The sequence below is a fragment of the Adelges cooleyi genome, unplaced genomic scaffold, assembly GCF_023614345.1.
Source record: "Adelges cooleyi isolate 19-005CV unplaced genomic scaffold, UGA_ACOO_1.1 ACOO_flye_CR_arks_rails_tigmint_CR_PRNA_574, whole genome shotgun sequence".
Lineage (NCBI taxonomy): Eukaryota > Metazoa > Arthropoda > Insecta > Hemiptera > Adelgidae > Adelges > Adelges cooleyi.
Window position 1 is genome coordinate 6,374,372 of NW_026096268.1, and position 14,801 is coordinate 6,389,172.

At 41.1% G+C, this 14,801-nt stretch overlaps 1 protein-coding gene across 7 annotated transcripts in view; it reads right to left on the reverse strand.

The window, feature by feature from the left end:
• Nucleotides 1-14,801, reverse strand: part of LOC126843804 (polypyrimidine tract-binding protein 1) — a 158,859-nt gene that overhangs the window by 60,908 nt on the left and 83,150 nt on the right. For 5 of the 7 annotated variants that reach the window (XM_050581593.1, XM_050581591.1, XM_050581592.1 and 2 more), the window contains one exon: nt 11,780-11,888. The exons of 1 other annotated variant lie outside the window; for it this stretch is intronic. In XM_050581593.1, coding sequence (XP_050437550.1) covers nt 11,780-11,872 — 93 coding nt within the window. In that variant the 5' untranslated portion in view covers nt 11,873-11,888. Of the gene's footprint in view, nt 1-6,190; nt 7,013-11,779; nt 11,889-14,801 lie in introns of those variants that run through there. One more of the 7 variants, XM_050581597.1, reaches the window with a different exon arrangement.

The window sequence follows — 14,801 nt, forward strand, 5'->3', positions numbered from 1 at the left end:
CTATTTTGTTCGCGAGGGACATAAATCGTACGGTCTCAGGTGATGCGAAACCTTAACGGCCGGACCCTAAGCCCGGGAGGCCGACGGCACCGGTGACCCCCCGTAAATAATAATACTCGTACACGAACGGGGACCGTCGGTTATTGATGGTACAAATAATACATAGTAATATTATTATAAAGGGTATGTGTATGTGTTTTTTTTGCTCTACACACTCTGGGTTTGTAAGCTTTTTGATTTTGCCACGGTATATACACGCAGCAGTAGAGCCAGCAGCAGCACCGCGGGGGTATCCCGGTCTAGGTCGTTTCCGACGACTTTAATGCTGCCGCGCTGGTGGTTCTGGCAATAATAGGGGAGGCAGACAGGAGAAGGATTCAATGTGCGTCTGTACGCGGTGTATGCTTACATTGACGTGCAGCTCGACGTGTCTAATGATACGGCCGAGTGACAGCGCCATTATCCCCGCGTCCCCCCTCTTGTACAGTACATAGTCATCGCACTCTCCCCCGTCGACGGGGTTCATTAGTTTAACGCCGTATGCTACACACCACCACCGCCACCATCGATCCCCTCGGTTATTCGTGAAGGGGAAGGAAAGGCAGGGCAAAAGGCACATATTCGGGTTAAACCTCGTTCCACACAATCGGGCCATCTCATCGTCGCCGCGATGGTATGTCCCTTCGTGTGGACGAGATTAAATCGGACGAGGGGGGGGATAGGTAAACGTGTCGGTCATGTCAGAAATTGGTAAATTTTTGAGAACGAAGCCGAACAACAACGCTGTTAATAACAGTGCACCTACAACAACACCACGACTACGTTGTCTGTACACCACCGGCCAGTGGCACATTGGCTACGGTATAAAATATATATTAATATAATACTTACACAAAGAATTCGTTCACACGTCAATAATAAAATTGTACATCCAGATGCAACAACAACGACGGTCGGACTTTGGGGAAGAAGACGACGGTCACGGACCGGCGGTGCTCGGCCAAGAATCCGTGACTCGGCCGGGTTCTTTGTCCTGAACACACGGCGGCGGAGGTAAAGCGAGAAGCAGCGTATAGAGACGGGAAAACTACGCGTTAAATGTACATTATTATTATATTATTATAAAATAGAGAACAGATATATGTTGTGTGTATCTAATGACAGGCATCGCGCGCGCGGTGGGGGCGGCGGCGGATCGACGGCCTGCACCGGCGGCTCTGGGAAACCACTATTTCAATACGACGGCCGGAGATCACGATTGCGTGAAGACGATGATTCCAACGACCTAACCGTGGCCTTGCTTCGATTATTATACGGTGTGTGTGTGTGTGTATACCGAGTGTTCCCAACGATAAAAAAAACATTTGGAAAAATCCTAGCGTAAAATTTCCTTCCTCGGCTCTCGCCGTGATCTCCTATCATTTTTTATTTTTTTTTCCCGTGAGTATACACACAATTAAACGTCTTGGGCCGGCGGATGAGTCATCGTCGGACGTACTATTATTATATTTCCTGGCCGGCGGAGGGGCGTACCCGTGAAAGAGAGAGACGGACGAATATAAAAAAAAAACAACATTTTTTGAAGAAAGTGATTATATTCGCTTCTCCGTCAGATAGCCGAGTCAAGGACCTCCGTGGGGCTATTGACCGGTTCACCTTGACTGTGCCGCTGCCGGCCGAGGGAACCGGTCTCTCTTTATAAGTATGTATGTGTGCATGTGTACAAGACAACAACAGCTAGTGGTCAAAGCACGCATTCGTTACACGGAGTCATTCATTTGAGTCTTAAGTACAACGCGGTGCGTGCGGCCGCGTACCGAACTATTGTGGCGGTGGTGGATAAAAATGTGTGTATAGTACATTTATATATATATATATAAATTCAATCACATACGTTTAAAAGACTTATCCGTCCGGCGGAGAGAGAGAGAACTTATACACATATTTTTTTTTTAAGACCGCTGTGAATTTTATTCAAATGAATCCATGACCTATGGTATATTAACTAACTCTAACGGGCGACCGCGCATCACTTCTTCGCCGACCGGTTCCATGTGTCCAACGTTTCGCGGAATTTCGACAGTGCGATTTACTACTTATAAATACTATACCTATACCTTCTAACCTAGCCGGATCCATATAATATACACGATATTAGATTGTCTTGTGTTGTTTTTAATCAAAAAGTGCGCCGTTATTTATGGCCAACAAGACTTTGGCACGACAACGCACGGGGTTGTAATAATAACCCGGTGGTGTTTCCCTTGCACTACTAAATATAATAATAAACACATACACAACACACGGATAGTTATTTTTATTTAACCCCCCCATCGCGGCCACTGTGGTGAGTTATGACAGCCTAGGATTTTTTTCCTGACCGACACCGGTAAATACCTGGGAAATTGAAAATCGCTCAAAACCAACGCCAAATTCCCGAAACGGCTTAATATCTCGCCGGACATACAGGACACGTCGCTTGTGCCTCACCCAACCCTTCTCCCCCCCCCCGTGTACGCTCTGTCGCCCCTTCGGAAAAAGATTTATTTTTTCTATTCCAATTAAACGCTTGTCTAATATTTTTCTCAGCGAGCACGGTCGGTTGTCGCCCGAGGCGGATCTACACCGGAGTTCCAGCTTGGATACACGGTGGGAACACAGATGATATATATTAAATATAATGCCGTTAGGTTTCCAAGCCTGACAACAACGCTAGTCGTTTATTATACCGCCGTTATCGAACCGAATCGGTTAAAAATCCAATGGCCGATTTAGATAAAAGAAACGGTAGTTGGTGCGCTCTTCCTCGAGGAGAAATAAAAGAAAATAATACATTCAAACGAGGTGCGTAATATTGTTATTTTTGAGGGCTTTGAGTACGTTTATATACTTTGATTTCAGAGCAGATCCGGTGTTGACTGTCGCTTTATAGCTGTTTTCGTCTTGAAGTGTGTTTATTATGCGCGAAAAACGATTTGAAACGTTCAATTAACTTAAACGTTTTTCGTGAAATTGTTATTTACGACTGATGCCAGCAACGGCGCGGCGGCGGTGCGCCTCCGGTATTTCTCGACACTGCTTTGTACTTAAGACGACGGCGGCGGCGGTATGATAATTGTATTACTCACAATGTTTATATTATGTATATACAAAAGACAAAACGGAAACGGTAAACACAAATCGGAATAAAACGGCACTTCCGCCCTCCTCCTCCTACTCCTACTCTTCCTGTACCTCTGACGACGGTAATTATTAATACTGCTTGGGTCGACATTCGATTGACGCAGCCGTTCTTCGATAATTACTACAATGAAAAAACGATTGAAAATTGCAGAAATTAAGAAGTAATAACTGCAAACGGGTTCGGTTACCCGAGAAACCGGTAAACCGTTAAGTCGTGCAGGTATTCCTGGAAAGCGAAAACGAATTTCTGGTTTTTTTAAGATGTTATTAAATAATGCGCGGGGGCGTTCACACGGTGGACGATGCAAATCGTATAGACTTGCATTGCCAATAAAAAATATACAGCGAGTAAAAATATAAACCCAAAAAAACGTTGACAGGTTCTTTTGGCGCAGAAAAAAATCCCAATTTTTTTTTTCCAACGGTTTACCCTCAAAAAAAAACATCATTATTTTTAAACGTATACCGCCGACGGCCTTGTCCAATGTCAACAAACGTTCAGAGACCAATCGAAAAACACAACGTGAACGTCCTCACTCGAGTCGATTCGGACGCGCCCGGTAGGCGGATCTCCCCCGCGAGCGTTAGGTAAGGGGAGGGAAGGAAGACCGGCGTTCACCTTGGAGCGATTAATATATATATATATATATATACATATACATACCTATGGGGGGCGGAGAGGAGGAGGAGAGGGAAGTGAAATCACCGAGGCATCGGACGGCCGTGATCTCGAGCAGATTACCACCATTAGACACCCCGACCTTAACCCCCCCCCTCTCGCAAGGCAACCGCTTTTGTAGACCAGGGTAGTCCGAACAAGACGTACAGAGTTGGCGGAGACAACCTATAAGCGGCCACAATAACCGCCGTTGAAAATTACACGGCCCAAAGGAAAAAGGCACCGCAACGGCTGACGCAAATTATCGGTTACCACGACCACGGTAGCGGTGCGCAGGCGGTACCGGCCTAAGTACATCCGGATAAGACACCGGCTGTATTCATGCGTTCCGGGAGATTTGTACGACATATTTTGATTTGCCCCTCCCTTAACGGACCCCCCCCCCCCTCACACAAAAAACAAGTGATTTTAACGCGTGAACCTGACGCGGATCGGATCCAAGGGCCTCTGGTCTGCGATTGGGAAATCCGGCAATAATATGTGGAAACCTACGGGATACAGCAGCAAAATATGGAGACCACCTTGTAGTACCGCATTGTACATTGCTATTTCAAGTCGGATAAGTTCGTGCAACGTCACTTCTCTCAACTCGGACAACGGATTATGTATCTCTTAAAATACAAACGTTTTCAGCATAAACTTTCGTGATGAACTCTTTTTTTTATACTTTTAATTAGAATTTGCCCTTGTCAAGTAAAGAGTTGAATTCGGATCACTGAACAGCTAAAAAATGATAAGACAAGCGCAAAATGGGATTGGGAAGTTCCAGTCAAATAATGTATAGACATAATGTTATCGAGATAGAAAAAAAAAGTATACTTCGATCTTGTGCCACCTAAACTCATGCTTACTCATCAAGAGGCAAACATAAATGGGCGGGAAAAAACTGTTCAGAGAGATGTTGTTTTTATTTCGACGACTTTTTAAATGGACACAACCCGAGATGAGTTGAAAACTGGTTGTATAGATCATTTATTATTTTCAAGATATTATCATTCCCGTACAAATGTATATTTTGAACTTCGCCAAACGCCCGTTAAATACAACTATTTTGAGCGGTAATGAAAATAATATGTGAACAAAATATACTCATAGTAACCCTGAACACAAAATGAAAATAAAACCACATTAATCTAACAAACTACTAGAACCATACACCATACCATACCAAAACTATCACACATAATGAAAGATAATGTAGCGAATTGTTGGCCCCAAGGTAACTCCGGTTTAATACTTAGATCTATATTGGTCTAACACCGACATTATGACAGATATATGAGCACACCGACAATTCGATTTCGACACTAAATTCATACAATAGGCAAATAACTGCTTGATCAGTGTAATGACCTCTTTATTTCTGATCTATAATTTGAAATTTTTAGATAGTAAACACCTAATTAATGTATTTTTCTCGAAATCTAAACGGCACAAAAATAACAATACAATCACAGGTTACATTGATAGAACAAAAAGTTTCTGAATAATTCTCAACATTTCCATTTAAAGCCCTCGAGTGATCTAAGTGCATTAAATGAGCGTTAACAAAATGCGTGGCGTTTTTTTCAATTTTAAGCAAACAACAGGCATAAAACTTTTATAAAGCATCACAGCGGCACGTGTTGACTTTTTCTGATACACATGCATATAATCGCTTACCGGCTTCGCAATTTCAAATTCACTTTCTGGTCGTTCCCAGTGCTGCCATATAGTTATATGAGTGATCGTCGAAATAAATGAGATAAAAAGTTTTCGAATAAATAAAAAAAACGATTTGAATGGTTTAGTGTTTTTTTTTTCTTCTGAGGACTTCCTCGAGAACCAGAATTTCTATAAACCCTATCGAAACGTGAAGACGTTCAAATTGGTACATATCTTTGGGTTAGGCGAGACGACAACGTTGACCAAAAAACGGTTAGGTCAAGTCGATTAACCCTAATCGACAAAAACCCTGTTTCATCAAAAAGAACGGATTCGTGGGTAGAGTTATTTTTGTCCAAACGGACCTCGAGGGAGAGGAACCTCTTTCTTTGAAAGCCGAGAATCTTGGAAGAATTCCCGTCAAACCGGATGAAATGAAACATTTTACCAGTCATCCAACCAACCAAAACGTTGCATTTTATCGTTAGGTTGCCGGTTGTACATTTTAATCGGTTATCGGATATAGTATTTAACAAGCGCAATTCTCTAACTTATCTCTAATGAAACTCTAACGTGTTCCTCTTGCACACAGAACACAAACAGTGAACTAACGCAAGGTTTGAACTAGATTTTTCGTGTTTTCTAAGGGACCGGATCAGTTTTTTTTTTCTCGAAAAAACTCACCATCTCTACGTCGTCCTGCACGGCGGCGGCCGCCGGCGTGGCGATCGTTGCTGTTGGCGGTGCCGTCGTGATAACTTCTCTGTACTGTTGCGGGTACGACGTGTTGGCGGCGGCCAGGTAAAGGCCGACGTGCGGCGGCTGCGGTGTCTTTGGCTGCGGCGTCACGGCGATGGCCAGTTGATAGTGTTGTTGCTGTTGTTGTAACTGTTGCCGAAGAGGCTGCGGCGGCGGCGGCGGCGGTACAGTTGCCGGCTGATATACGTGGTGGTATGCGGCGGCGGCGGCGGTGGCGGCGGCGGCAGTGGTGACGGCTGCGGCGACGGGTGAGCAACAGTGCGCGCAACAAGTCCGCAGCGTCGACGGCTGTTGCTCTCCGGCTACGTGCAGTGCCCCCGGGTACGTATAGCAGTACGTGATGGCTGATGGCGCTGGGACCGCGGTGCCCGCCGGGCGGCAAAAGACGACGGCGGCGGCTTAGTGGTGGTCGTCACACGACCGTCCGGTGGTCAACCGGAAGACGATCGCATCGGATAAAGCGATAAACGCTTGTAGAAAATGCACTCCTTACGGGCCGCCGGACGATATGCGATGATAATAATAATAATGGAGTTGCGGGACGACGGCGACGACTTTGCGGAAGTGTTTTTTTTTTGTAAGTCGGTCGGAAAAAACCAAAAAAAAAAAGAGCCGAAAAAACGAGGGAGGAAAACTGGCGGGGGAGGGGAAAAAAAGACGGCAAGAGAAGTGTAGCGTGTGGCCCGCGTGTCGGTGTGTAGCGGAAAAGATCCGGTACTGATGCGGACTCTGATCGCACTGTGGCCGGCCGTGTGCCGCCCGAAACGAGTCCGGCAACGACGGCGGCGTCGGCGTTCGGACCAGGTACGCATGCGTCAAAGCACAGGTACGGCCCATCGGGGGGGAGGGGGCACTTCCCGCGCACCACAGCCGCCGTCTCCGACATAAGCGCGCACACATACACGTACACACACACTCACACACACACACACTTACCTGGTGATTTCGACTAATATCTCTGTCCCGATAATAATTATCAACGCAAACGCGCCTATTAATAATTAACCACAGACGCTTGTAAGTCTTCCGGTGGCAAAAGATAAACCGCATTTGTTGTACGGTGCCATTGACATAGGTGGGTTCTTCGAATAAAATTGTTTTTTTTTTGTTATATTTGTTTGTTCAATGAATACTCTGTTCAAGTTTTAAAATCTTACATTACTCATGCATCTTATTCGCTCATAACGCCGTGGTCGTAAGACAGTAAGTTCCAACACTGACTTGTTCGAAATCGTCAACCACCGTCGCCTCGTTTGAAATCGTCTTAGCCGCGCAACACTTTTGTCGGTAACAACTTTCATTGGCATGTGGTGTTTTTTTCCCCGTTAAGTACACATTGCGATTATTTCCGCTTGTTTGCTTAGGTGCACGTTAAACCAGTAACGTCGACGCAAGTAGTACCCGTAACATGATTTATATTAATAATATTTGTTTGAAAATTCGAAAACATTCTAAATACACCAACAAAACCTTCCATGGTATAATTTAGGTATAATACACATGCGCCAACGTGAACTTGCCGCCATTGAATCGCATAGTGTAATCGAATTAAAATGTTTTTTTTTATTTCACACTATTTCGGTCATTAAATCACTAGTTCAAATTAAATGCTTGATCAAACCAGATAACAATATTATTGTTGCTTTACCGACCGTTTTAAGTTTTCGGTTTAGCCGAAACCGATAAAAAAAATAGAAAATTGATATGTTAAAAAAAAAACCATAAATATTTGTTTACTCATAGCGACTTAATTAAAGCTTAATTGTTTTTTTACGGATCAATTTAAATGCTGTTTTAAATCTAATTTGTCCGTCAGTAAAAAAAAAAATGACAAACAAAACTACATGTTTATTACAAGTTAGTGTATACTGGCTTTCAACACACGGGGAAATTAAAATTGTATTTTTTTTAAACGCTGTAATGGACAATGGTTAAGTAGATAAAAACTGAAAATGGTGCCATTTTTTTTTGGTTTAATTAATTCTTTATTATACCAATTACACATGTTAAATAATTCCAGCTCGCCCAATTAATAATCATTAAACAACAATATTTGTACACCGCTAAAGCCTCTCGATAGATTTTCTAAAAAAAAAGATTTACTTAAAAGAATAAAGTGGGTACACACAGCGCTTATTGGCAGCCTCTATCTATAATGACTACAGCAGAACAAACTTTTGCGCTAAATAAATACTGTTTTTAATAGGATTAACACAGACACAACATAAATGTATACACACACACTCATATATTAAACATACTTTGAAAAACAAGCAAAGCGAACATATTTTCCACTGAAAAAGTTTGAAAAATGCATTTGAATGAAACTAGAAAAAACCCGAAAAGCAATTACATTAAAATTAATAAATTTACCGGCGACCGAAAAATGTGACTTAACTTCACTTTAGCGGCTTTCTTGTTTAAATCAAATTTATTTATTTATTTTTTTTTTTTTTGAGGGTGGACCGCGTTTGAGAAACCCCGACGTGGATCAAAAGAACCGTTAAGTCGAACGGGTTAAACAAACTGTGGAAATCCAATTTCAGAATTTCCCGTGATCAATTTATTTTGCGTTTCTTTTATCCCGGCACTGCCTTTTATCAATCAATGATAAATAATAATAATAATCATTCTGAGCTCAATGCAAACGTGACGGCAACCGCTGTGTGCTTTTCAAAATCAAAGCCCCGAACTCTTGGCCGACATTATTGAGGGCGGGGGTGAAGCGAGCCCACCGCCTTTGCCTTTGTGCAAAATGATTATTTCAATAATATTCCGGTCAGACCAGACCAGGGCGCACTGCGAATACCTTTATTAGAGCGTTCCGAGTTCGAAAATTCGACCGGTGATCAAATAGAAAACCCGAAAACCACTATAGGTATGCGGCCTGATGATTCGAACCGCACCGCAACCCCCACTCGGTTTCACCGAACTGGAAACCCCTGATTTTAATGAGTAGCGTCAAAGTTGTGCCCAGCAGAGAAAAACCATCCAATGCGCGCTAAGGCAGTATTTACCCAAGTCTTAGCTGAATTAATCGCACGTCAATTATATTCGATAATGTAAACATAACATGTTTTTTTAGGTAATTCCTTATTTAAAAAAAAAAACCTTTTAAGGAATATTTTAAATGAAAAAAAAACGACTGTGAGTGTTCGAAATTCAACGACTGAAAATCCATTAAAAATTGTGTAATTGCACAAATAATAAATTACAATGTAACTAAAGTCTAATGTTTCGGCCTTAATCGAATTTGGCAACGACCCGAGTAAACAAGTCATCAAACGACATTGGCGGGTAAAGTGAATGTAAGGTTCGGGCAAGAAGAAAATAGGGGTTGACGTGGTGGCTATTTCCAGACGGAAACCCCAGTTTTGTTTGACCGGCTCTAAACTTTTGATGTCCCGACTTGAACTGCGGACCGCGGACGTGACGCAATATAATAGATCAGCTGATAATGCGCCGTATCATCGGTTTCGGTATCAATTAGTTAATTAATCGAAGCTGGTAAAAGAACAGAGGAGCCCGAAACCAAGAGCAGCACTCGTTTTTGCTACACGGAGTCCAATTAAAAAAAAAAAAAAAAAGGTCAAACAACGCTCTCCTCTTTTCAGCCGGCAAATGGAGGGCGGGGAGGGGGATAAGACGACCGCCAAAGGCAGTCATTATGGAGTCTGGTAATCGGTAAAAGGATACTACCGTGATCGGTAAACTATATAATCTCGCGAGTTCATTAAAAGAAGTGTACACACAAATACCAAGCCGTGTTCGGCAAAAATAAATGCTCGCCGTTTATTGGAATTAGATTTCATAAAAAATTAAAAAAAATAACGTTTTTTTTTTTGTTTAATGAGAACGCCAAACAGCGCATCGATCACAGCCCCCACTAGGATACTCAGGTGGGCATTATTCGAATAATAAATTGAAGGAGTTTACATTTTGTTTTTTTTTTTATGCAAGCCACATGTGTTGGAAACATAATAATAACATGTCGACGACGGAATTGGAAAAACCGCGACAAAAGCCGTTCGGTTGATTCGGAAAGTTCACATAAGACGACGCGCACAAGTTCCCACCCGCGAGACCGAATCTTTTGAGATTAAATGACAATATGTATACAGCTCAACGTTCGAGTTTGGAACATAAAAAGATTCGGAAAATAGAAGAAGAAAAAATGTCTATCAAAACGTCGAGCGACCGACGATGTTCAGACTTCAGACAGAGGAGAAGTATGTTCTTCACTTCCATCATTCATCTTATCACCGCGATATATTGTACGGCTTTTTTCCTTCTAATTAGACAAACTGACTTTAATCCTACTGTTGTTACTACTACAGCCACCCCCCTATGGAAAATATACATGCCTAGTACCCAAGACACATAGCCCGTACAAAGTGATTCGTCAAGCATAATAGACACTGTCTTAAAAATAATTGCAATTTTCTAGTTTTTCTCCTCGGAGACACTTTAGTTTATGTTATTTTACAAGTTTAAACAATATTAAAACAGTTTTTTTTTCCACAGATCTATCACAACCTTTCAAACTCGAACGGTACACCCCACCCCAGTCCTAAATTTAACAAACGTTAATAACTTTAAAAATGACAACCCAAAACTATGGTTATCGAGCAGTAAAAACGCTCAGCAAATTATACTTAATAAAAAAAGTTATATAAACAACCCTTTCGTCCAGAAGGGATGGACGATTTTATTTTATTTTACTGTACTGGCTAGGTTATGATCATATATTCACAGTGTTTATGTAATAATCCAATGACTTCATATTAAATCTATATATCTGTCTGTGTACCTCTTGTACAAGACATTAAACAAATAAATATAATTAAATAACCGACAAATACAGACGGACGGTTGTATCCAAAGTGGAGATCCCGGGCTTAGTGGAGGTTCTGAGCGCCTATATATTATAAAGAAAATAATTTTTTTTTATTATTGTATTTGTTTAGTCGTTGCAGTTTAATTGTTATTTTTATTTATGAACATTAAAACAGACCCTCCTCGACGGATATTGTCGATGGTCGTGTGTCCCGCGGGAAAACGAGAGAACAGAAATTGGGGGGGGGGGTAAATTGGTTCAAGACGAGGGGGCAAGGTTTACAGCAGACAAAACCCCTGGTCCGTTGGCCGCCAAGTCGTTATTACCCGAACTAATGGATATACGCGATGGCGAACGTGTTCAATTACGGATTTTATATCCGGGTAGCACTTAGAAGGTAATTGCCGTTGTTATATTATGTGATTTTCACGTGTTGGACCTGGTGGTGGTGTTTAATAACCCGGCGTGGCTTTTATCCGTCGTCCCGAGTCGTTGGCTTTCTTTTTCATCCGGACGCACACATACAATAATATGTCTGCTATACGATGATGCTATACTAATAATAATAACAACAACAATAACAATAACCCAAGGGAAACCGACGACAACGATGGCGGCAGCGGCTATATGAAAGAGTTGTGATGCTGCTAAAGTGTAAAGGGCCAGTGCCAATTTACCTTTAAGGATCCCGTGACGTACGACGAGAGATTGAAGAAATTTGGCAGAGGCGATTCTTCCAGTTTAATGTACTGACAAGTCAACATGTCCATGTCGTATATTGCTTACCTGTAACAAGCGAAAAAAAAAAGACATATTATAGTAAAAACAATATACAATGCACGCCTTAAATGAGTTTGATACATAATGTAAACATACAAAGAGTGATACACGACGTTGGGGCGCGAGAGTGAATTATTTAAATTTCAATTGCACGAGAGATTGAAGAATAACATATACAATATACAGGGTGGTGATGGCAACGAGATGATGTTTTTTGGAAAGAAAAATAAAGAGCAGTTGTCTTTGTCGTGTCTTGCAAAAAGTTTTTATATTCACCTAAAAATATATACCCATAAAGCCATTAAAAAAAAAAAACGGGTTCTTCCAATGCTGTAATGTTTGGTATTTAACTTGCATTTTATTGGGTCGCCAACTTAACCGACTTAGCCTAAACGAACAATTATTTGACAAATTGAGACAAAACTAAAGACTAACGCTGTGAATTAATTAATATGTTTACTTTCAGTCGTGTTATAAAGCTTTTTGATTATTCCTGCACACATATTTTCAGGTTAATTTTTCAATACTTTACCGGTACACACTAGATTTGCATTAAGTTTAATTTGTACGCCCAACGTCCGACACCTACTATCCATAAATCAAAATAAATTATAAGTTTCACCGTATTCCGAGAGAAAGGGATGACTAAATTATTTATTTTGTTTACCAGAACTTCAGATCGATCGAAACAATACCTTGAAAGTATTTTTCGGCAAGTTATCGAGTGCGGTATTTAGAATTTAAAAAAGGTACGCATATTATTAGGGTGTTTATCGAAAAATTGCCAAAAATGTCGACTTGCCGCGGCCCACCCTGTATACACGAAAGTCGACAACAAAGTATATCAAATCTTTTGTAGAGTATAGTGTGATATTTCAATCTGAGCTATACGCGCCATAGTAGGTGTATTTTATGTTCGGTGGGGCGAGGTATAAATAAATCGTGATAAAAAAAAAAATCAAATAATAATAATGTAGGGGTGGGAAATTGCAGGGTTATAAAAAATGTAACGCCATTCCGGCGTATGGGCGCATATAAAAGTTGGTACAGACACTTTTTTTTTCTACAACAGTCAATTGTTTCAGGTGTGTGCTCTTCCGGACGAGGAGCTGATCGCTATACCGGTGATAAGGGGAGTGAGCATCCTAAGTTCCGGGTACACCGGACGCCTCAAGATCGGTCAAGTATACAATATTTTTTATTTTTCTGTCAAAAGGGCTGCTGCTCTCTAGACGTTTTATCCTCTCTCGGTATCCGGAAAAACCTATTTTATCGCTATATTATACAAACAAGATCCCGTAGCAAATTCCTCCCCTCCACCCACTTTCGACGCTTCCCCGCACACTTAACGGTTTAAGTTTTCAATATATATACCAATAAATATTTTCCCTGTATTATACTCGACACGACCGTAGAGCTCTAAAATAAACTTTTGACACGGTGTGCGGTGCATAGAATATAAGGACCGACTTTGTATCCTATCTTCATCCTTTGGACGAAGGCGGCGATCCTTTGTCAACGACCGGAGTGGAAATTGAAAATATCAATTACCAATTTGGCAAAGACAGTATGCTTGTACAGGCGTTTGAACATTTTAATTCGACTAATGATAATCGGTGACTTTGGTTCAGAAAGGACAATTATTACATTTGATCACAAAATATGAGTTAACTCGGCGTTGTTTGATAAGTCCATTTTCGGATGGCACTTTCTATTCAAAATAAATTGTCATTATTTTGTTTTAATAAATATTTTTTTGATTTTGTCATTTAGAAAAAAAGTTTATTTATAGTTAATATTTAAAATGTATTAAAATAGTTGTTTTATTTGTTACATCAATGTGAAAAAAAAATTCAATTTTAATTTAACGAACGCACATGTTTGTTTAAGTCAATGAAAAAGGGAGAATGTTTTGGTAGTCCAGATCCTTCAAGCGAATTGGTCAGTTCTTAAAGATCTAAACTTCCCTCAGCCTAAACCCAGAGTGACGGAGCTCTACGATAGTTGAATCTGCGGTTAAGAGCCAAAAGCAGATTAGTGGAGTAATAGTGTTTTTGAGGTTTTACATGGGAGTAAGTTTGTTAAGTGTATACTTTCTCGTGGTGTTGACGAAGACATGTTACTGGATTGGCAGTGGGGATGGGGGGATAGTAAACGGCAATTTCGGTCTAGCCGACTTAAATGTCGAGGGGATGAAATCGATCGTGGAGTACGTGGAAACAACGGTGGTGTAATGCTGCTATTACTGCTGGCAAACGGAAAGAAATTAAGAAGGGGTTATGTTGTGTACGTTGACAAGGCGAAACGCGTAGGCAAATACAATACACCGGTGTTCGCGTAGACGGTTTCTATAGATTCCAAGGCGATTTCGATTGCATCACACCCGGACAGACACACACACGGCGTTGTGCGTTTGGGGTTCGGCAAGAATAATAACTGGGGGAAAAAAATAAAAATAATACAACCGATTGTGTGTCGAATGTCACGGCTTAGGGTCGACCACAAGGTACAGCAACCTATACGGATCGAGGAGGAGTACCGTTACACGGCAAACCGGTTCGGTCGGATATAATAATAATAATTGTAGTATTTGCTGCAATAATAAGAATAAGAAAAGCCCCGGGGCACTTAGTGGTCGAATACTTTAATATTATTATCATGCTGATGACATCATTTTCGTTATCAGAAACATTATATCAAAGCGAGAAACAATTCGGACCATGTCGTTTTGACCGCGAGGTGCATATATATTGACATTTGAGAATATTATACAACCTTAATAACATTATCTGTCTATGTATATATTATAGTGTTGGTCGTGCGAGCGTTAATACAAGACCAAGTATGGACGGCTAATATAGACACTGTCCACCGTAAAATCTGATATACAATAAAATAAATGCTAAATAAAAATACTTA